The 24,114-nt window shown below is 36.8% G+C and overlaps 1 protein-coding gene across 3 annotated transcripts; it reads left to right on the forward strand.

Annotated features, from left to right (window-relative positions):
* Nucleotides 1-249: 249 nt before the first annotated feature.
* LOC143471222 (multicopper oxidase mco-like) lies at nt 250-11,886 on the forward strand. 3 transcript variants are annotated; one of them, XM_076969623.1, is made up of 20 exons: nt 250-317; nt 522-650; nt 790-865; nt 2,407-2,551; nt 2,726-2,925; nt 3,070-3,171; nt 3,255-3,386; nt 3,510-3,715; nt 3,930-4,043; nt 4,270-4,477; nt 4,827-5,000; nt 5,155-5,234; nt 5,592-5,685; nt 6,832-6,946; nt 7,102-7,268; nt 8,034-8,139; nt 8,713-8,859; nt 10,553-10,739; nt 10,839-11,132; nt 11,320-11,886. In XM_076969623.1, exons 4-18 carry the CDS (start codon nt 2,449-2,451, stop codon nt 10,696-10,698), a joined length of 2,094 nt encoding a protein of 697 aa, XP_076825738.1. In that variant the 5' UTR covers nt 250-317; nt 522-650; nt 790-865; nt 2,407-2,448; the 3' UTR covers nt 10,699-10,739; nt 10,839-11,132; nt 11,320-11,886. The 3 variants fall into 3 exon arrangements, with proteins under 3 accessions (XP_076825738.1, XP_076825740.1, XP_076825739.1); XM_076969624.1 differs by lacking the exon at nt 250-317 and having other exon boundaries at nt 331-650; XM_076969625.1 differs by lacking the exons at nt 6,832-6,946; nt 7,102-7,268.
* The last annotated feature ends 12,228 nt before the right edge of the window (nt 11,887-24,114 follow it).

Raw genomic sequence — 24,114 nt, forward strand, 5'->3', positions numbered from 1 at the left:
TGTGTAATTGCTATAACGGTTGGGCGGTGAGGTGTGAAGCATACTTGCTTGGGCTCAGTTATAGGCCAGACATCATGTGATGTTGTCCGGAATGTTATGTGAGAGTTTCACAACCAGTTCGTCTCTTTTGTTTTATCCTTTTCGAAACTATCCGTTTTCAATTCTTTTGAATTTTGGTCATTTATCTTAACATTCCAAACAACATCACAACATCAGCTTCAGTTGTTGTCTATGCCCCATTCGGCGGTTGCTTTTCGATAATCTTGATTAGCATTGTTAGTTGCGTAAACAGCTCTTTTCTTGTAAAACATTATACGGTCAGTTCTTAACACTAACAACTGCTGCATGCAGACTTTTAACAGTTAGTCTTAAGTGAAAGACAATTAGTAATTTTTAAGAATTTTTTATTGATTTTATGCTGCCAAGCAATGTACAGTGTTTGTAGAATATAATATAAATAGACTTATTTATTAGACTTACTTATTTATACCTTTCATACATTAATTTTGCCTTATTTTTAGTTGTACTTGTGTACATACTGCAAGGGGGTCGTCAGGTCATCTTGAGTTGCTAAGAGTGACGCCGTACGAAAAAGGTTGAAAACCACGGTATTAAAGCCACCATACCTGAAAGAATTAATTAAAATTTTTGTAAGTTACATTTGTGTATAGAATTTCATGATGTGTTTAATCCTGAGTCAACGCCACATATAAACGATCAGATTTTGAGTTCAAATATAATATAGGACAAACTATAATAGTGCTTTAAAGGCAGCATTTGTTCTTTCAGTGTGGAAAAGTTTGTTGGAATTTAAACATTGAAGCTACTGCATCAATATAGGCTATCGACGTATTCACTTAACGAGGTAAAAGTATATGCACAAGTGTCGCATCTTTTTTTATTTGTCGTCACAGTTTGTTATGTATATATAGGAAATAATTAAAATCTTTCATGCAAATGAAGAAATAAATCTGGAAGTAGAAACAACTCGTTTCGTAAATTTGCTTATAAGACTTTGCCGGAAATCATCTTCAATCATCTTATCTCAAAGTACGCGGTGTTTCATTTCGTTATGGGATACTGTCTTATACAACTATGTAGAATATACACTCGGTCATAATTATACAACGTCGTACAGCAAGGCTATGATACTCGTTGTAAATCCAAGTATCAGTTTTTTCCGAGAGCTTGGTCAACACAAAAATTATTTGCAAGCTTAACGTTTACTAATAGTTCGTTCGATTGAGCTTAAATAAAAGTGAAATCTTCTCGCGAAAATGTCTGTTTGAACACAACTATTAAGAGATCCTAAAAGTAAACACAATGTTATGTATCTTGCAACCATAAGGTGAAAAATAAAATGCAAATCAAAGTACCAAGTATAAGCAAAACATTATCTGCAGAACCATTATCAATAATGTTTATTAAATCATCTTGTTTTAAACAAACTGTACTAGATCAGAGTAAGTAAGAAATCAATGAAGTTCAACAAAAATACACTACACGTAACTGTATATAGTATTCTCAAACCCACACAATTGCAAATAATGGCATTGGACACAATGTTTATACACACTCCCCTTAATGCGACTGATTCCAGCAGAATTCCCCAGTTGCAAATCCCACTGGTTTCCGTCATTTACTGCGATATAATTTATTGTTCATGTGTTCGTGCTCGGTTTCGGGCTCGCACAAGCTTTAAATTCGAAAGCTCGGGTTTGCACGAGAACAAGTTTTTCACATTTTTTTACATTTTTCTACAACTCCAGTATTGGTTCATTTAAGTTATCATAAGTAACAAAAGAGCGTTATTTTTCTGCATTGGCCGTTAAGATATTGTTTTAGTTTTAATAAACTTAATTTATTACAATTCGAAAACAATTCTTTCGTGTTGTTAGTTTAAACCGGTTCCTACCGCACAGCACATCATTATAGCAATTGATTGCATAGCTAGTCCACAAATAGGTAACTATTTTTAATCTTTTTGCATATTGTGAGCGTGTTTGAGGCAGCATAATAAAATAAGCCTTGTAAATTGAATAATATTAGAGAAAATCCTGTAAAGAGACAAATAAGCCCGGAGAGAATTGCATTTATGCTCTTTTACAAAACGCATCGCAGCGAACGAACCGAACGTGCAGCATTTCCCGAAACATATTTTCCGAAACAAAATAGAAGCACTTTGTTCTTTACGTTCAAAATTGATGTCATTATAGTGCTTTTAATGTTATTTTTCGTACTAAAATCGCATCGTTATGACGAGTCTGTTATATTGTTATAAAGTTGTATTCACAACAATACAAAGCACCTTCATGTAAGGTTCAAGTTGTATTTTACATGTTTTGCTCCACTGGCATCGTTTGTAGATGTTTGATACAGCAGCGACATTATCAAATTTTTGTGCAGTTGGTAAGGAGGACATACCTTCATTTTCTAATTTGAACGATTATGAGGGGCGTGGTCGTCATTTTCCTACTCTTAGCAATATGTCAGTGCAATGTTCGAGTCACATCGGAAGAGTGTTCTGAGAGCGAACCTTGCTCATTTGTGGGTAAGTATTATAAACATATAAAATAGAACATATTTCTTCTTACAGTACAGTACAGTACAGTACACAATTGTTAAAGTATTGTTGCGTTAATTAATGTTATTTAAGTTTTGCAGACGAAATATTATCTTTTTGATATATTTTGTAATTGAAAAATTTCTTTCATGAACCACATAGGGGGAGATCTGTTCAACTTATCTCTTTCGGGACCAATGTCGGATCTTGTGTCGTCTGATAGGTTTTTGGAAGTGGACTTGAATGTAGCAGTAAACCCAGTAGTTGTAGAGTGGTTGACTTTGTTCAGAAGAACATACAATGGAGGCTTCCCAGGTCCAGTATGGCGTTTTAAACCTGGTGACACAGTGATGGTAAATCTGGTAAGTGAGATATCTGCAATCCCTATTGAGCAAAATTTTAATGCAAATATATTTTCAAGTTTTGTCTTTAAAAATAAAACCAAAAATTATCTTTTTTAAGATTATAAAAAATAATATTTTCTTTTAAAAAAAAAATCAATTTAGATAAATACATTGGAATATCCTGACAGCAATAACAGTTTTAATGAGCTAAGGTTGGCCAACACCACAAACTTGCATACGCATGGACTGCATATCAGTAGCGAGGTATGTACAGTGGTTGAGAGCTCGTTTTTTTTTCTGTTACGTTATTGATATTGTTTGACTTCTTTTATATTTACTACTTGTAGGAACCCCAGGATGACGTTTTCGTCCATGTAAATCCAGGGGATGCTTTCACTTATGAATACGAAATAGATTCACAACAACCAGCTGGTACCTATTGGTACCATCCTCATGTTCACGGAAGCACCTTGTTTCACGTAAATACCGCAACAAAACAGCAGGAAAATCAAAATATCAGATTTTAGAGATATTTTTTTTACTTGTCATGCTTATGTTGCATCGGTGCATGATAAACAGCGCTTGTATATAAACTTTATTAGGTACACAGCGGGATGGCGGGCATGATCATCGTGGAAGATGATCCTGATCCCTCCATAACTCCTCAGCATCTCCTGGATGTCTCGTGCCCAGACAATTGTCATCATGAAGTGAGACTCCTGTTCCAACCAACTTTACTCTACGCCGATAATTACTTCCCAAGCTTTCCGTTTATCCAAGAGGATATTCACGACAACGTTTTATTTCAGTAAAGTTTTAGCTTTTTAAACTTGTATCGAATTGAACTTGATTGTATTAGTTATCAGCAACTAAAAAAAAGGATTGTTTTAATCTTTTAGTTTTAATTGTCAAATTTAATTGTTTTAATTTAATTTTAATTTAATTGTTTTAATTTAATTATCAATAGAGTGTTCAACAAAGTTTACACATACAAGGTTTTAAGTAAAATATGATCTGTATAGGATGAGCGACACATTAAAAGACTGGCTAAAAAACAATGAGGTTGATTATTTTACCACCAACGGACAACTTTGGCCCGAAATAACTTTTCAAGCTGGTCAAGTGAAAAGATTCAGGTAGAAAACGTATGAGTAGCTGGTGTGCAGTAAATAAAATGATTAAGATTAATTAAACTAAGATTAAAAAAAGATTAAACAAGAGTTGAAAATGTTAAATGTTACTTACGCTTTTCTAATTCAATGTAGCTTTACCGATTAAGAAATAAAAATGAAACAGATTGTTGAAGTTCCAACAGACAGTAATATGACTTATGGTCAAACAGTCAAGTTTCTTTTTGTATAGGATGGTTAACGCTGGTGGCAATGCAGCGCTTATTCTTCAAATTACGGACACTAACGGCGCTATTGCTGAAGGGTGTACTGTTTACCAAATTGCATTGGATGGAATTTATTTTGATTCGGCAACACCTCCACGACTCGGTAAAACAATGCTTGTTCCATCGGCAAAAGCTGACTGGCTGGTAGTCTGCAACATACCTAGAACCTACGAAGTTCGTAATTGTTGATTATAATGTTGTCCTACCTGACACAAGTGTAGGATGAATACAGTGAAAAATTTCAAAATTTTTTTGGTAAAGTTAGGGATGTTATTTTAGTTATGTTAGTAGAAAAGGGGAAGTCACCCATGATGAACCTAAAAAGAGACAACGGAATGAATTTTTTGAATCACAAAGTTAACTTTTGTTTTTAATCAGTTATTACCAGTATAAAGAAGAGAACTTTTGTGTTTTCTGATCGAAGTATTGGGTCCAATTTTTTCATTCTACGTTGCATTTATTCATTATCATAATACACGATGAGTTATGAAATAACTTTAAAATTATCATTTGAAATCATCAGCTGAGATCAGTAAAATCACCTGATGACGATGTATCAATGGGAGGTATGCAGCAATACCAAGGCAAGCTCCTGACTATAAAAATCAATGGAACACAAACCTCAACTGTCATACCGACATCGCTTCCCGCAAAACAATCTTTTGTGTCTGATTTTCGAAACCTGACGGAAGACGAAGTGAGACTATAACGAATATTTCTTTATAAGATGTACTTTTATTCAAGCATTTTTGAAAAATCATTCATCAATCAATCATCATCAATTTAAAAAAAAACAACAAAGTTAAAAATCACCTCTAAAAAATCATTTCAAAAAGTTTGTTCTTCTTTAGGTAACTGGACGATTTGTTATCGAAGTTGGTCCAGATGTGACGTTGAACAGGGAAAGATTTCAATCGAAAACAAATTTTAGGTATAGTAAACTTTTATAATAATCTATGTTAGTTGTTTATATCCTGAACGTTTGTCTTTGCAACAACTTCTGAAATAAGCTTTTAAATGTAATTTACTATTTAATTTTCACCTCTTTATATGAACATTTGCTCTTACCAAAAAGAAGGTATGTGGCCGAAACCAGTCAGCTTTAAAAAGGTTATGTGTTTATCTACATACAGTTGTATTGCTTTTAGTAAACTTTTGGTACTCGAAAACCATTTGAACATCACCCTATACTCTATAAAATCACACAAGTGCATAAATGCACAAATCACCGGCAGCAGAGTGACCTATGGCAATTGTCAAACTTCTTTTGATTTTTTAATTGTTATAGATTTGTGGCGAGCTTAAACACTGTTCAGGAATGGTACATCATCAATACTGCTTCGTTTCCCCATCCAATTCATATTCACGTGAATAATTTTCAGGTAGTCTATAAAGATTTTTTATAGTACAGTCGAATCCGCTTAATTCGGACACCGGATAACCCGGACAACCGCTTTATTCGGCCAAAATGCTCGGGAACGGAACAAAAGTAAAAATTGAACGTAAAAAACTCCCGTTAATTCGGACAATTCACCGCTTAATTCGGACACAGGTTCGCAATTCCTATCGTTACATCGTTAGGTTATGAAACAATAAACAGTACTGTATACTTGGTTGGTTTTAACACAAGATGCAGTTGCATTATGAGTGATTATGGTGAAACAATGACGATTCATGCGGTAACAATCGACAATGAATTCATATAACGCCGTGCCAGCTTCATAGTCGCTTTTACTTCGGTACCATTGCGACCATCTTGTAGAACAGATTGGTACAGAAAAGTTTAGAAGAAAAAGCGAAATTGCTCACTAAAGTAAACGAAGAAAAAAATGACGACGCTTCATTGACAGTTCGGCAGTTAGTTGCGTTGGTGGGGATATCAAAACGTACTTTGCAAGATTGGCAGAAAAATGATGCAAATCTGCGTGAACAACGTGAAGAGACTATGCTTCGTGGACGAGGTTTAAAGACAGAGAGGAATCGGCTCAGAATGTGCGTTTTATGCGTACTCATTTACTCGTACTCTTGTGCGTTTTATGCGATCAGTGCCAATTACTGCAGTATAGCGCAGGTGCAATTCATTTATTACGCAACACTACAGTATTTTAAATGCGTTGTTTGCCTTTACGCATGACCATGAAATGAACAATCGATTTTCCGCTTAATTCGGACAAAGCCGTTTCTCCGCTTAATTCGGCCAAAAGTGAGCGGAACCAAAGTGTCCGAATTAAGCGGAGTCGACTGTATAATGTTTTTTTTTAATTGTAATTTTGCTTTATAGTCAATTTCAAAAAGTTGCAATTATGTCTTACATGATTTCGTGATCGTTCAATTAACGATCTAAACAACGAGTATTGACATATGTGCACATGTATACACATATGCAGAAAAATAACAACGTTGTGTAAATAAAGCAAGTTTCGCTTAAGGCTCAGGACAATTTACCAGATGTTTCCTTGCTTCTTTAATGACATCTCGGGCTTTTTTGTGGGTTTTCAAAAAATTTCTTGTAATAAAAAAAATTTCAGTTCATCAGTTACAATTACTACACTGGACCAATTGGAGCCACCGTGATGGGCAACAAAGTATTTTTTAATCAGAATAAACAACAATGTGATCGCCAGTACGAAAACTTCAACAAAAGTAAAAACATAGAAGCACGTTTTTATACGTTTTCTATCAAAGTGGTAATTTCAGAAGTCGGTCTATAGAAAAATCAAAGGATTTTGCAAAATATCTGTCCATTCCACAATCTATATTGTAGCTCATAAATATAATTGCGTGTAAATTTGTTTTAGGCGAACAGGCTATGTTACCTGATTATGATTATAACCAATGGTTGAAGTATCGAGGCCATGCGCAGCGCTGGAGAGATATGGAAAGTCATCCTAATGGAACTTTGGGCTATTCACCAAGTGGAATTTTCCAGGACGTAATTCTTGTCCCACCGTTTAGTAATATTACGGTAAGAATATTTCGCATACAGTCGAATCCGCTTAATTCGGACACCGGATAACCCGGACAACCGCTTTATTCGGCCAAAATGCTCGGGAACGGAACAAAAGTAAAAATTGAACGTAAAAAACTCCTGTTAATTCGGACAATTCTCCGCTTAATTCGGACACAGGTTCGCAATTCCATCGTTAGGTTATGACACAATAAACAGTACTTCGTTCGTTTTAAGACAAGATGCAATTGCATTATGAGTGGTTATGGTGAAACAATGACGATCCATGCATTAACAATCGACAATGAACTCATATAAGGCCGTGCCAGCTTCATAGTCGCTTTTACTTCGGTACAATTGCGTCCATCTTGTAGGACAAAATTGTACAGAAAAGTTTAGCACAAAAAGTGAAATTGCTCACTAAAGTAAACGAAGACGTTTTATGCGATCAGTGCCAGTTACTGCAGTATAGCGCAGCTGCAATTCATTTATTACGCAACAGTACAGTATTTTAAATGCGTTTTCTGCCTTTATGCATGACCATGAAACGAACAATTGATTTTCCGCTTAATTCGGACAAAGCTGTTTCTCCGCTTAATTAATTCGGCCAAAAGTGAGCGGAACCAAAGTGTCCGAATTAAGCGGAGTCGACTGTATTATTTGCCGACTTGCTTCCATCTATAAAACTCTGTATTTTCATGTTATTATAATCGCGTTTTATAAAATTATCCTCCTAATTACTTATTTTGATACTATTAATATTTTGCATATTTCGCATTGAAGATTCGATTCCAAACGGATCGTTTTATTGGTACCGTGGTCATTCACTGTCATATTCTATATCACGAAGATCACGGTATGATGATGGTTACAAAGATCGTACCAGACGGTAAGATATTTTATTGAAAAAATTATCATAGCAGATCATACCTAATTAATGTTACGTGTTTTGTGCTCGTTTGACGTGCCTTGTGTTTCTGCCTTCGGCCGGGGGCGCTGATGGTTGTAATTGCGCCTTGCTAGTTGGCTAACATGTCACTCTATCGATGCCTGAACTGTGTGCAGACGTGCCATGTTTTTACCATTCTTATCAAATACAATTTTATAGTTTAACTGCAGGTCTCTTCGAACCAGCATAGAAAAAGGCCGGTAACATTAACAGAAGTTGTTTTGGGTGTTGTTGCTTCTAATTTTCGAAATCAAATTTAGAATTATATAATCACCAAATTATATTCAAAATACCTGCATGGCTTGAATAATTTTATCGAAGCAATAAGGTATCAAAACTATGTTGTAAACATATAGCAAAATACGATATTGATTTTATTCCATCCCTTGATTTTCGTGTTGCAATAGTTGTAGTTTTGTTTTTATGTTAACTTCATTCGTTTGATCGACTTAATATGGTTTCTACCACGCTCCTTTCTACCGCATTTGTAACGATCTGATTAAAATTTTCAAGGGGCCAATACTACTGGCGCACACATTAAGTCCGGCGATGCTTATCCAGGGCAGTGCAGCAAATGTGACCCGTTTCCATTTAACCAGGTTGTCGGAGAATGTTCAGGATCAAGGAGGAAACATTTCAACTTCATCATCTTGGTGACAGGTATCCTGGCCACCTTTAGTCTTTTCATTGTCACTGAATAACGTTAAATATATACAGTGATGTGCATTCTTGTGCTTATGTACATTTGTTTGTGAGCGCTCTGAATTGTTCGATTCATAATCGCTTGTAAGCACTTTATAGTAATTACCTTTTTCTGCGGTTTTCTTATATCCTTGGAAACATTATTGTAAATAACAAAAAATATCACTTCTTTGTAGTCGTTGTATTTACGTTAATTAATAATGCTGGTATATACAGCGATGTATATAGCTGAAAACAATATAGAAAAAGAGAGTTTGAAAAAGGTTTTCAGATTGCTACATTAATAAATAAAATATCTTAATCATTTTGTTATTAAGTTTATGTTTGTTGCAAGGACAGAAAGCTGTCTGCATGATATTCTGGGGAGGAATAGTTTTAAGTAGAATTTATTAATATTTACTATAGCTATATTTATTAAGTCTTCCATCAAGTATTCACGGCCGAGAATCGTAGGTTTAAATTTTGTTTCGGATATCTTTATAAATTATTGGCAGATTATCGAAAAAGTATGTTGGGGGAAAATTTTCTAAATGCGTTTCTACCGAAAATAAAATTCTCTGCGCGCCACCCTTATTAGTATATAGGATATTGTAAAACAAGGGATATATGAACAAAATTAAGTGAAACAATTAATTTACTAAGCAGTTTTTACCAAAAGTGACGCATTTTGACACAGTGACACACACATTCCACCAAGTTCGGCCATCATTGAGATCTAAAGAAACGCGGGCGAAAAATTTTAACAAGATTTTGTCCCAGAAAAAACATAAGAAACCTCACTAATATTTTCCAAAGGCGTATAAGTTTTCCGCGATTTTTTCGTTTTTGCTATAAACTTGCTTGCATGTATGCATGGTTATTATTTTTACTGACTTTTGATGAAACCTGGGTTGCCAATTGCTATGATGTAGCCAATGGATTGACAAAAGAAAGCACAATTCATCTTGTAACCGTGCTTAAGCGTGAACAATGAAAGGAGTTTGGAAAAAACGCGTGTACAAACAAAGGAAAGTTGGTTGGGATCGTTCGGCGAACCGGGAAATTAATTTAGAAAGATGAAACTGCCTTTTTATCAAAATATGTTGAATAAATTTTTGCAGCCCAACAAATCAATGCATTCCTAATATAATTTGTTGAGAGCTGTAATTGACATTCTTGTAATGCAGTCACCAGTCCACCGCGGTTTCAAATGCAAGCGAAACGTTGAGTTTGAGTCTTCATTATACGCTAAACATCTGGCATATTATGGCCAGTACACGCAGGCCTGAGTGCACGAACCGTAATTTTACTCGAATTGCTTTTCACAGGCTTCCGAAAACTTCCTTAAAAGACGCTGTTTAAGGTTCTTTGTTTTATTTGGATAGTATTCTTTACTGCAGCCAACCAGTGATTTTATTTTTGAGGAAAGGATAATCCCAGAATTTGCCAGAAAGAACAAAGACAGTTATTAGGCACTTAGAAATGTTTCGTTAACACCACTGGAAAGGCTAAACTAATTGCTAAACAGTTGGTAAAAAAATTAAGATTACATATGCTGTAACTTTCTAGAATAACAGATCAAAGTATAAGGTATGATGACTAAGGAAAAGGTTTTGTTTTTTGCAACATTTTTCAGCGGCTTTTTGTGTTTGCTTTATCCCTTTTTCTTTAGTGCTCTTACAAAAACAAAAAATCATCATGCCATCCCAACATGCGCATGAAGAAACGAAAGGAATGGAGCCCGTAACATCTTGCTTGGTTCGGAAACTATGCCGGATGAAAATAAAGACTGTTTGCGAGAGCATACGGAGTGACTAAAACATTTTAACGAACCGTGAACCTGCAAACCCAGCAAACATGTACGTTATTAGAAACATATAAGATATAAAAATTTATACTGCATACGTTATCCCGTGAGTTGAATGCAAAATATAAACACTTACGTCATAATGTTGAAGATCGGAACAAAACTGATGACGGTACGACATGTTTTCTTTTGTCAACTATCTGGTAGTTACAAATGGAACCAATCGTCCACACTTGTTTTTCTACCACATGAGCTGCAGCGTTTTTTCGGTCTACTGTGATTACATCATTAAATGTGTAACAATGCCAGAGGATATCGAATATTTACAAAACTACCTTAATAATTCACAACAACATAGAAGAGTATTATTGCAGTGCCTTGTCCTGACAACCCTTTGATGGACGTGGCGGTGCCGGCGATGAAACTTCGAAACAAGGGTGTCCTGGTAAAGTTCTAAATAAGCATGCAAACCACGACCTGAATTTATTGTGCACTTACGCATACATTGACGCAACGCGTAGTGTTGCGTCATAGGCTTCCATATTATACAGGCTGAGTTTTGTAACCTATAAACATTTTTACCAGTAAATTTCTCACGTGGTAACAGAACTCTCTACATATACAATTTTCAGATATTTGCGCTTGGATCGAGTTCAGTCCTCGCGTGGTAAACTTGACGTCGACCAGCTTGAAAGCATAGTCGGCGTGAAGAATCATCTCTTTGTATTCCGCGAAGGTTTTGCCAGTTCGACCGAGGACTTTGCAATGGAACTTTCTGATGCTGTTTGTCATGACCCCTTCTATGATGAACCCGAGCACCGATACTGGAGAAATTTTGAGCACATTGGTCTTATCTGGCGGTTTTCCAAATGTCAATTTCTTGTTTTTCTGTCTGACTCGCATATAATCAGTAACTTGAATGTAAATTAACTGCAAATTCGTCAACACCTTCCTTTCGTTAATATTTAACAAGCAGTAACATTTCGCGATGGTAGCATTTAAAATCTTTCCAATAATTGAAAATGTACAACTTTCGAGTTCCGCGTAAAAACTCCTTTGCAGTGGTAAGTCGCGAACTTTCTTGATGTGTCGTCACTTTTCCCATGAGCGCGTTGCAATATTTTTCACATATTACGGCAAAGCAATCATGAACTTCACGCTGGCGTGTATTTGCTTGCGACAAGTGCATGAAGAACAAGGTGTGCAAATAGAAGAGTGGTTGCAAATAGTAGCGGAGCCGGAGTGTTCGTTCAAATACATAAACGTTTGCTTTTATCCGTATGCTCTGCTCGCCGCTAGAGTAAGTAAGACGTCACGACGAAGAATGACGAAGAAAATGACCTCACTACAAGTACAATAGAAAAAATGTAATGAAAAGAACAAACAAAGAACATTTTAATGGATTTAATTTAATTTCTTAACTGAATGTGCCTTTAACTCGAATCCTCAACAAACGATGTAGGCTATAATAAGTATAAACAGTCGTGCAAGTAGAAAAAATTGAAATCAATTTGTTTAAATGTGGAAGTTTGTGATTAGCAGCTTTGGAAAATTTGTTGATTAATGGAACATTCGCATATTACGCTGAAGCTTTATTGCTTAGCGTGAGTTTATCTCCGGTGTAAACAGTTTCGGGAATGTAACGTTAAAATTAACCAGGTTAAAATGAAAGAGATTTCAAAAGTACTATTTTGTTTTGTTGTATTTTCCACCTTCGATGTTCATATCAAAAACGTCCATTCACAATCATCCTTTTTGCGCTTAGTTGGGAAGCGATGGAAACCAACGGAAACGCGTAAAAGCAATAACACCAAAATATAAAACTCCTTTCTGCAAGAGATACCGGTCCGAGAATTTTGTTGTTAAGAATCTTACATGTATATGGATTATTCTGGCATTGTGCGTTGCCATTGCGGATCCGAATGAAAATGGAATTTGACTTTAAACTTCACGGAGAAGTTGATTGCTCTTCATACAAAGCATTCTACTTATCTCTTCAGAAATTTTGAATTAAATTGTCGAAAAGAGTTTAGAAGCAAAACCGATTTACGGATGGAACAAAATCAGATCATCTATCATCTGGATCAGTCGTCATCAGAGACAACTTCACAGTCGTTAAGAGTAATCTGAGCTATTTCCAACAAAGGTCACGTGATTTGTAAGCATCAGTTGTTGATGACATTTGTAAACATTGCCTGGTCGTTAATGACGTAACACCTATCATTATGAAGCAGCAGCCAAAGACAGAGCATCAGGTTTGACTTTGGCGAAAGCTAAAATATTTCAAAAAATTTTAAAGGTTAACTGCTAATTTTAATCTAATAAACTGGAACTTTTACTCCGTCATTCTTTTATCTCATTTATAAATCAGCGCCATTTGTGCAGCTCCGCTTCATCGTCTAGCGGACATTTTCCTTAGCAAATACGGTGTATATAGGCACTGTCATTCTGATGCTCGAATAATTCGTCGTAATTGGTTTTCATTTAATGTTAGCAAGAGTATTTCAATACTTTGGAAACTCGGAAACCATTTCGTTGTTCCGCTCAAAACAGTTTCAAACGTTTCAGTTGAATCGTAATTCACAACAATATACTATATTATTGTGTAGGGCTGTGGCATTGTTAAGCAATAGGCGAGATTGTGGCAAATTTTCTAGCAAGAAGCTGGCACCTTTTTGCTTCGAGTCAACCTTGGAGCAAGTTTCGCGCTTATTTCATCAGCTGAGGAATTTGCGCGAGATTTCTTGAATTTTCACTGCGCGTGTTCGTTCCACATTTCATTCTTTTACCTCGTGCAGTTGAGGTGGTTGGTTGGTGGTTATGAGTAGTTTAGAATGTACAATACAATGGATGCGATACAATGGATTTACAATAAAGCGGAGTACAGTTTGGTGTGACTGGTTTGAAGTAACAGCTTGTCTATGCTGATTTGAAACGTCACTGCTTGGCTTAAGGCCCATATTTGTTGGCCGATTTGTCTGACTTGTTTAATAACGATAAATTTTTGGTCAGGACTGCAAGTTGTATTTTGTTTGATGCTGAAACACAGCTCGCGCTTGTTGTTGAGTTTGGTATTTGTTTGACCTTTGTTGTACACTTCGATGTTCTTGTTGTTAACCTTTGTTCCTGCTTTGTTGCAACTGCTCTCTGCGCGCGCATTAGCGTCTTGGTCTCGTTGTTGCGTTTTTGCGCTTTGGCGTTTGTACAGTTTGTGTTAAAGAGTATTTTTGGAGCCTGTAAATTGGTGATTTTTTTGGATTTTGTATTGAGTTTTTTTTGTTGGAGTTTATTTATTTATTTTGTCCTGGCCATGCAGTGACCTTCAGTTTAAATATGTTCAGTTTATCTGGATTCTGTTCAAAATTTGAGCTCGAGATATCTGGCATCGGTGTTTCAGGAGAATTTGTACCCCCAAAGCTGATCTGAAATCTGCAAATCTGAACATTTCTTGCTGTGAACTGAACATGTCAAGATTTGTACCAGAACTACAGTATACGTAGGCAGCATAGAAACTTAGAAATCTGCTTTGGCTTTGTTCAGTTCAGTAAGATTGTGTTGGGGGTGTATTTTAAGCTTTATTGAACATTACGGTCACGTTGCCAAAAGTTCCCCTTTTTCAGATGACGCAAGTGGTGACGTGTAAACATGACGTCTATTCTACGACGGCATTAATATTTGCAAGGTATGTTGTAAATATTTCTAGGAATTTTTCTATTTCATAAAAGTTCCAGGGCCTTAATAATTGCCAACAATACAATTATGATGTCATTGGAGGCCAAGTTTGATAATGATTGTGTCCTCCCCATCGCCCCTTTGTGGGTCGTCACCATCCTACGATAATTTATAGTTCAGGTGAGTTCGTTTTATTGCTGAAAATAAAACTTAAATTTTTTCATACTCGTTTCCCAAGATATTTCTTCCATCAGCTGAAGATTCTACTTTGAAGTTCCAAGTCTTCTAGTCACTTTCATCTACTTCCGTGCAACCAGTAACTAATAGTGGTTACGCCCATAGTAAGTGGTAATGTAATGTCTTTCTTGGGCCCGTATCTAATTCTCACCATGTTAAATATCGCTTTTCGCGAGAATCGGTGTTGATATTTGTTTATTTTCATTCCTGGTTTTAATTTCTTGCAGGTCATTTCCCTGATAGTTTCTCGTATAAACCAAACATTTTCACGTTTCACGTTTCCCAACCATTGTGACATCTTACACAAGCTTCAAGACGTACATATACAAGACGTACAAGACTTCAAAACAGTAATGAAATTATTAGACACATAGCTACGATTAAAAGCTACTTCAAAGTTTTAGCAAGTGTATTCGATCGTCAACTAATAATAACAATATTGTTTCAGACTCTTTGCCAACATTCAATTCCACTTCAATAACTTCGATAGCGTTTGTTCAATATCAAGAAGCTGGCGGTGCGGCCTCAACCCAGCTATAGCTCGCCATCGGTAGGTCTCGTTTGAGCAACTATTTTCCTGAATTAAACTAATGAATTGCTGGTGTCAAGCTATTAATCATGGGTGATGACTTGGCTGTGTAAGCATGGGTTGACCCTTCTGTTACTTTTAAGGTCTCATGGAAGTCCAACCACCAATCAACCAACCAACCAACCAAAGCAATATTTAGTGGCAGGGCTTTATAATGTTAGGAGCGCGCTGGTAACCAACGAGGGACGATGAGAAGAAGTAGCGATGAGACAAACACGGAAGAGAGAGAAAGCTTCCGACTACAAGTTGCCGGCGCGCCAGTGCATCGTAGGTTACGGTTCAGGCGGCATTACCATCGCACATTGCGCCCCTGGTGTAGAAATGTTAAACCATGTAGTGCAGCAAAAAGGGACATTATGTTATCAGACTAATATAACTTCTATAAGAATTCATTAAATTCACCTCTATGAAAGACAGGGACATTTCGTATTTTTGTATTTTTGTGTGTTTCTACTTCCTTCCTTCCTTCTCTTTTTCTATTATTTTTGTCGTCGGTAGAGGGCGTCAATGCAAATACGATGGTAATTTTTTTTCAGTTAGGGTATATCCCAAATGTACCTGAAGTAGTAAAGTTTGGAAGATCCGAGGTAAATTTTCAAATATCTTGTTTTCTTAGGCCTTTTATATGTTGCATAGTTTACAATGATATTATTTTTGTTACAATTATTTTGCTAATAATTGTGGGTGTTAACATAATAGCAATAATAATATGGAGCAGATTAACTATTGCTTATTTTGATACCCGTTACATTTACATTTTACCATAAATGCAAAGATAATTTTAAACATTTTTTCAATAAAACTGTTTTGCGATTTAACCAAAGGACAGATATCTAAAACCAGTAACAAATTTACTGGGATTACCTTATATAGGCCTACAATAAGATAGTGGAGGTGCTGGAGTCGATGGCATAATGACTTTCTCTATCTCTTAAAATTGATGGGATTGTTGTTGTGTATTGTTTTATCGCTTGTCTTATTCTCTCATGGTCTGAATCAGTGAGTTCTTCTGTCTTATATTGTTGTGTGTTGACTGTTTTATCGTCGGGAGGGTGCAGGACCCGATGCAGCACTGGATTCGCGAAGCCCAAAGCGATCCAGTGTCCCCGGCCCAAATTAAGAACATTTTGCCCTCGCGCCCCTATACTACCCTGCATTCTCATAACCCTATCCTAGGGGGACAAAGTGCCGTGTAGAATAGGGTAGGGACCTCCGACATTTCGCGCCTCCCCTAGATGGTGGCACTCAATATAACAAGTAGGTCCGACGGGGCATTAAGCCACAGACACAAACAATTCGACGTTTATGGAGTTTGTTGTGGGTCCTCAGATAAAATAGTGCTCCTAGGGTGTAGCTCGCTTAGGTTATCCAGCACTATTTTATTTCAATCTTACGAATAAACTTTTAGGGTTTTTGTTTTTGGAACCACACAATTCTATTTAGTTATTCCCATTGTGTCCATCGACTCCAGTGCAGTTATATTTCTATTTTTTATGGTGCCTTCGCGCGCAACACAAACTAAAACAAACACAATCTTTAAGATGATTCACATACTGTATGGCCGTTTTGAGTTACCGGTGTTGGTTTCAACTATTTTTTTTTTCAGGTTATCAGGTAAAGTATTACTAAGTAAAACAATCCTAGATTGACCGTACTTCGGTCTTGTTGACTGAATTTTCAGTCAAATAAAATTGAAACAACAACAATAGGCCACAACATCTAACGCGACCATATGCCTTCTCTTAATGCCTTGTATAAAATTCCCACACTACACCACACCGCGCGATACCGGCTAGGTCCCTCCGACATTTCTTAGATGAGGTAGGGTCATGACTTGTTTTGTTTTTGCCTTTTCCTCCATAGAAAAGTTTTAAAAAATTTCTTCTTGGGTCCCCAAATGCTTGTTTGCCCAACCTCGTTGTTTCATTTTGCGCGATTGCGGCGGTTATTTACAGGTTACAGGTAATTATATGAAATGAAACAACAATCAACGGTTGGGCGGATTCCCCTTGGCTTTAAGAGAAGGAGGTCGCGTCGTAACGTACCAAATTATATACTAAAAAAGTATAAAGTATAAAACATATAATATATACAAAAGTAGAATTCGGTATTTGTTTTTTTACAACGGTCATTATCCTGCTTCTCTACACCCATCGGTAGCGAAGTGGGGGATTCTCCCCGTTCCTAAAGAACCGTTCCGACGACTGCCTACTTTCTGGCAACATCGCCAAACGCATTCAATTTTAAGCTTTTACCAGCATTAATCGTTTAGATGTTTTACGAATTTTTAACGTTGGCGTTATAGCAGGCTTACATCAGCTTTAATTCTATGGCTTCGTACTTTTAATCAAGATTTTGTTCTATATTTTTTTCAGCCAAAAAAAGTCGTCGTTTGATCCTGTGCCTAAGACGTACGCTCAAGCTTCTCTGATGGAACGACGACAACATGACTTTCTATAACAGTGTTCAATATTATCTATGCAATGTTTATACCATTGCTGTGTTTTTAGTTCTCACATCATGTCACTGCATTGCACGTCACACTGCATATTACGTCACAAATCCTTGGCATGTTCCATTCTAAATGGTCTTAATTTCTGACTGATGGTCCTTGGCTCTTAATGGTTACAGGTACTGGCTAATCTTGTAGACTACCCTCGTTACCATCGGTTAAAAGATCACAGTAACTTAATTCTTACAATAAAATACACAAAATATACAAAATTCTAGAAATAATGAACTGTACAACTGCATGATACATAATAAAATTGAAATCGTCAACAAACCGCAATCGTATTCGCAACACGGCTGATTAGTGACTGGAAACAGGTTAAAGGTCATTTCCAAATATTTCCGCACAAAACAATATAAACAATATAAATAATTAATTGGTTGGAATTAAATCACTGGAAAACATTATTGGTTATTAACATTATTATTACAAAGCCTCACGGTAACCTAATTCTTTTAATAAAATATATAAAATACACAATGCTAATGCAATATAAATGAAACAAACAACATGATACCAACGAACAACCAATTGATGATTGATGATTGGAAACAGATTGAAGGTCATTTCCAATTCTTTCCTGTGTTCTGGAGTCCCAATGACGGGCACTGTAATATGATAAAATAATATATTAGCTCGTAAAAAATACTCGTACGGTTTAAGTGATTCCGAACTTGTGGCCGCAAAACAGTATCATTGGTTCAATATAATAAAATATAATGTAGTAAAATTCTAATATAGAATTGTGTAACAATATAAATATAACAAATCGATCAACAAAGTTCGTAGCAAATCATTCGATTTTCGACCATGATTATTTGCTGGTATGCTGATGAAACCATGACTTGTAATTTGGCATTTTTGCTGAAACAAACATCTCGTCAACTTAACTTGCCCGCTATCGTCCGCAAAATAATACCATTATTCGTGTACGTTTTAAACCTAGTAAATAAACAATAAATTTGTAGTAACCGCCTGATGATTGGCTGATAACGAGCTTTCATCAGTGACACTGCGCGTCACTTTGTGAGTAATGGTGGGATTGGAAAACATATCTATCGAAAACATATAAACAATATTTAGCAATTTGGGAGTATAACAGCTTAGTGATGGAAGCTTTATTAATAAAACATTGGAACCCTCGTCTTTATAAATGGCACGGCTTATTAATAAGTTACAATTAAGTTTGTCATACTGTTTTCTGTTGTCATCATATTTATTTTGCATCTATTGCGCTAATTTCTGTTTCATTGTATTCAGTTTTACATTTACTGTGTAGATTTTGTATGTTTTGTGTGTGGGTTATATTAATTGATAATGTTATGGTTTAACTTGTGTATTTCGCTCTAAAATGGTGAACATATGAGTGTTGATTAAGGACGCTCGTTAGACGATTTGTAGCTCGCGATAGGAATCGCAGGATTCGGTGCGAAGGATCCTGGGTTCAGATCCCCCTGCAGTGGAATGGTTGTATCTTAATTTTTTCGAACTGATGCATGTACATTGGTCACATTTGTTACATCACATCGTTTACATGAGTTAATTCGTAGCTCATGTGACTTGACACTGCACTCGGTGCTGGAGGTTCCAGGTTCGATTCCCGGCGTTAAGCTCTTAAGCCACTCATGCGTGAATAAAACATAAGCAGCCTGGTCCACGGTCACAAGTGTAACGTAATTCCGACTGATAATAACCTTCGAAACTGGAACTGAGTCAGCAAAGTGAAAATATGTATTTAACATGATCGACGATCGTATAAACTTAGCTTTCTGACATCACGACATAATGTGTGTAATGATTACATGTATACCTTTGCATCATATATCTTGGTACAATGTTTGTCAACATGATGACTACGTGGCTGAACAGTAGCGCGTCCGACTCCAGATGATAAGATTTCGTGTTCAAATCACGTCCGAGTCACTTATCCTTTTCTATGATATTGATGAACGGTTTCAGGTGAATTCGATTTCTGTACAGTCGAGGAAGATACTTCTAGAACAATTAAACTCAGGATGACCCAACCAACATCTGTGGATTGAAACCTTGGACTCAATTATCCTTGGTTTCATCTTACGTTGGTTGAGTTCCAGAGTTGAATCGACCGTGAGTTGAAATGAATGTTATCCTGACGAACAAAGGGTTAAACGAAGAGCAGGAGCAAGGCATGCATACTTCACAGAACTGATCGCGCCTTCCGTCATTGACATCGGTGCAAAGGTTCTTGCTTTGATTCCTCACAAACTTCAACTTATTTTTTTTAACTGATGTGATGGTATCTTTGCTAACAAATGTCGATTAGGCCAGACGCGTTGTAGCTTGCGACGTTTATCACAGAAATCGGAGAAAAAGTTACCGAGTTCAGGTCTCTGTGGAGCCATATGACCTGTGTCTTTCCCTTTTCAAAATTTAACAACTGATGCATCGTTGTTGGTTATATTTGTTACACCACATCCTATACGTGTGCAACTTGATAGCTCGTGTGCTTGGACACTGCACTCGGTGCTAGAGGTTCCAGGTTCGATCCCCAGCTATGGTAGAAAAGAATGCAATACAGGGAGGTGAAAAACCACTCAACAGGATGTAGAACCGAAGGTCCTGCAAGAATGGGAAGGGACGAGGGGATTCGATTCCGTGAGTGTACATTGCTTTTTTATTTTTTTTAGTGTTTTCGAAAAATATATATTTGAAATTCTAAGCAAAATAAATTCCTGTGTATAGCTCTTTTGGATAAAATTTGCCTGCTAGCATGGAGGTAGCGGGTTCGATACCCAGCTAGTGCAGCAGATGCAGTAAAATTATTTATGACGCCTTTCAGTCATAAAAATGTTTAGGTGTCCACTAGATGGCCACCATACGAAAGATATCCCGTCCAGCCGACCTTAATCTAAAAGGTGCCTACTCGCTAGCTGATTGGCTTGGGTTAACAGGGCCTTTCGTAAACTAGACAACGATCCTGCGGATCCACCGATCACCGTTTCTACTGATGACGCTACGACCTTAATTGAATACGTCGGCTAAAATTATCACGCCTGTAGGCTACATGTTTCTGAACCTATCTTAGATGCCAGCACTGCCTTTTCCCCTCAACCTAATATGTGTCCATGTACAAGCCCGATAAAAAAAGGACTAGTTGTCGACTGCCTAGCCCTAAAGTCTCAAACTAACTGGACCAGAGAAAACTTAAACGCGCTACATCGATCGCAACACCACTGTGCATTAACATCTCTTAACAGTGGAGTAGGTGGAGGAGAATCGAGAAACAGACCAATGTCTGAGCACGACAAGAAGAAATCCGAAAAAGGTGTGACGTTGTTTTGCAAATAATTTTGAAATAACTACTGTGATGAAACGGAACAGTGGCAATTAATGAGCAAACAAAAACATGACGGAAGCAAAACACAAAGTTTTCCACCGATGCACGAGCTTAAACAATTGACAACTCTCGAGGAGCTGAAAAGTGCCGTGGCAACAACAGTTACTAGAAAAGCTTGTAACAACCGTAGAGATATCTCTTTGGTGAGCGTTGTTGGCGAAGTTATTGCCAGAGTACAATTTAAACTTTTATAAATCTTAGCAAACAGTTTTTATCCCGAATCATAAGGCGACTTTAAAGAAACAGGTCATCAATTGACTTTATTTTCTCTATCCGACTAACCCAGAAAAGTATCGAGAACAAGGACGTCCCATCGTGCTCATTAGAGTTTAGACCCTTAACTGACGGCACGAAAGTTTGTGTACAACTAAAGGATACATTTTAGAGAACTTTGCCTAAGTGTACAAGCGGCCTTACACTCATGAATGATTTTGCAAACAAATGCGGGAGGTTCTCAATGGTCATCAGCACCAACACTGATGCGCAGCATCTGCCACAAAACCGTAACGAAATCAAACAACCTAGTAAATGAGAAGTCTTACATATACGTAACAGAAGAGAAAGTTGAACGCTTTAAGGTCAAACACCAAAAAATGCCATAAAATCTTTGTTTGTTTTATTAAACAGTGAATTTACTAAAAGTCTGTTTACTCGAAACATTGTGGGGATCATGTAGAAATTGCAATTAGTTATATAAATTGGCATTGTATGAGTTTTTGTATTTTTTCTCCAGTTTAGATAATGTAATGTTTGCAAAAGCTTCGTATTCATGCTAAGCTCTTATTCAAACAAAGAAATTCTAACCGACATATTGACGCAGATTGAAGTATTTCAAATAGCATTGTTTTCACGGCGTAAAGTTTGAAGTGTACTTGATGAAACGTTTGGATGACGTAGATTCGTAGAATAATAGATATTACACACATACACGTAGCAACGATAAATTAACATGGCGTTAGCTGATTGGCTGACGAGTATGATATAAAAGGTTAAGCTTGGTTCAAATGGTCCTGGATGCTCTGGCTGGCGAGTCTCTGCAAGGGCTTGTCCCTTCAGGACTTGCTAGTACTTCTCTCGGTTTTTAGTTTTGGATCTGTTTTACGTTTTGGCTTATTCAGTATTGAATTCAAGTGATAGTTTTATTCAAAAATGGGAATGGTGTAAACGTCTCTATTTCGATACAACTTATTCGGACAATATAACAATTTGAACTTACGAAATTGGTGTTGATTTAAGAAGCAATATAGAGACAGTAAACGCAAAGGAGTCAAAGACAATCATAGGAGTCAGACAATAAAACTGAAAGACTGGGTTTGGCTTAGGCCATCCCTAGACCATTACACCACCCATCCCCATAACATCCTCCACGGGGCTCACTGAAATTTTGCATGTCAATTTAGTATTCTTTGAACTGCCATTCCATAAAACGCCATTAAAAAAACAAAATAACAGAGGCCCAAAATAAACACTAGAAGTTTTGGTCTAAAAAACCCAATTTTAGCTACTTTCATGCTAAGTTTTAGCCAAATTCTGTACGCGAGCTGAGATATTGAAGCACGCCAACTGCTAGGGTAATTCCCAGGCTAGAAAACAACACCAACCATGCTGCCTTCTGATTGGTCTAAACATTTTTTTAAAGCCCTACGTTGGACGTCCAACAAACTCATAGAGATCTTAGATTTAGGTGTTTGACACCTTAATAGGCGCTGTCTGCGACGCAGTTAATGAGTCACTTGGGCGCACCAAGATCAGGAACAGCAGTGTGACCGAGCGCACTGGCTGCAGCTCTCTACCCTATCACATCAAAGCACGCTAGCTCGAAAAGCTAAGGCAAGGTCGCGGACGTCCCTATGTCGGAATTTCAAAGGACATCTCTCACAGTGAAATCATCTCTAGATCCAGACCCATTGGTCGACTTCTCCTGCGTTTCAACCACAAGGTCAAGCAGGATACGAAGCAGCTCCACCAAACCAATATGTACGACATCCAGGTCAGCAAACGACAAGCTTGAAAAAAAAATTGAACAGCGTTTTGTAGCGTGGCTAAACCTCATAAACATGGAAAATTTCTTGAAAACTCCAAAACACTATTAGTATTGAGTGATTCGGTGTCCATTAGAGGCCCACCATATATTTCACACGGATTAAACGTGTCTTTAATTTTGTTAAATGGACCGCAAAAAAATAACTGACTATTTCACTCTCAGCCGTACTCGAAATAGGTCACGCAGCCAGTCTTCGAAGCTGCTTTAATTTTACTGGGTGTTTGATTTAGTCTAAAAAACATATATAGTTAGGTTTAGTTATCAACAGTATATGATAAAACATTGAAGTTTAATTAACGTGAGGTATGGAAAGGTAATTATGAATGTACGATGTTTTCGTTGAAATAGCGACAGCTCAAAAATTAACACCAAAAGTAGTTGAAATTTCATGAATACATTATCATCGGAGAACTTCACTAAGCACATGAACAAAGCTGATCCACTACAAAAAACAAAGTTTAATTATGTGAACTGTAATAAACAATTCTACAGTTTGCTACAGCCCCTTAATTCTGAGAATTAGCTGCATAAGAATGAAAACTTTGTTCCGCTGGAAGACAGAACCTTTGTAGAAAGTGTACGTCATTGGCGGCTTGTTGATCCGAGAATCACCGCTTGAACCTACAAACATAATGGCTCGATTGAAGATATCGTTTACGCTATTTTGCATCTAAAGTTTCCAAGTTAAAAACGTATTATATTTTACAACAAAAACTTAAGCCTATAATTGTAGATTACAAAATTTGATCAAAAATGTTGTCATATTGTTTACAAAAATATAACAAGCCAAAACCAGTTTGAAAGCTAACTTGTACTTATATAACCTAGCAAGCTATAAACCAGTTTAAATAACGGTGTACCGACACTTAATCACGCGACGCTTAATCACCGACACATAATCACTAGGAGACTTAATCACGCGACACATAACCTGCGGCCCGCCTGAGATTTTTGTGCGGCGCGTTAGTCATTTTCACTCCAAAAGTATGTACTTTAT

This window comes from Clavelina lepadiformis, chromosome 9 (genome assembly GCF_947623445.1).
Source record: "Clavelina lepadiformis chromosome 9, kaClaLepa1.1, whole genome shotgun sequence".
Classification (NCBI taxonomy): Eukaryota; Metazoa; Chordata; class Ascidiacea; order Aplousobranchia; family Clavelinidae; genus Clavelina; species Clavelina lepadiformis.

Bases quoted from the DNA above. Each gene is read 5' to 3' on its own strand.
- LOC143471222 (XM_076969623.1), top strand. From the start codon at position 2,449: ATGAGGGGCGTGGTCGTCATTTTCCTACTCTTAGCAATATGTCAGTGC. The intron at 2,552-2,725 runs GTAAGTATTATA...TGAACCACATAG, and splicing joins CGAACCTTGCTCATTTGTGG to GGGGAGATCTGTTCAACTTA. The intron at 5,235-5,591 runs GTATAGTAAACT...TAATTGTTATAG, and splicing joins CAATCGAAAACAAATTTTAG to ATTTGTGGCGAGCTTAAACA.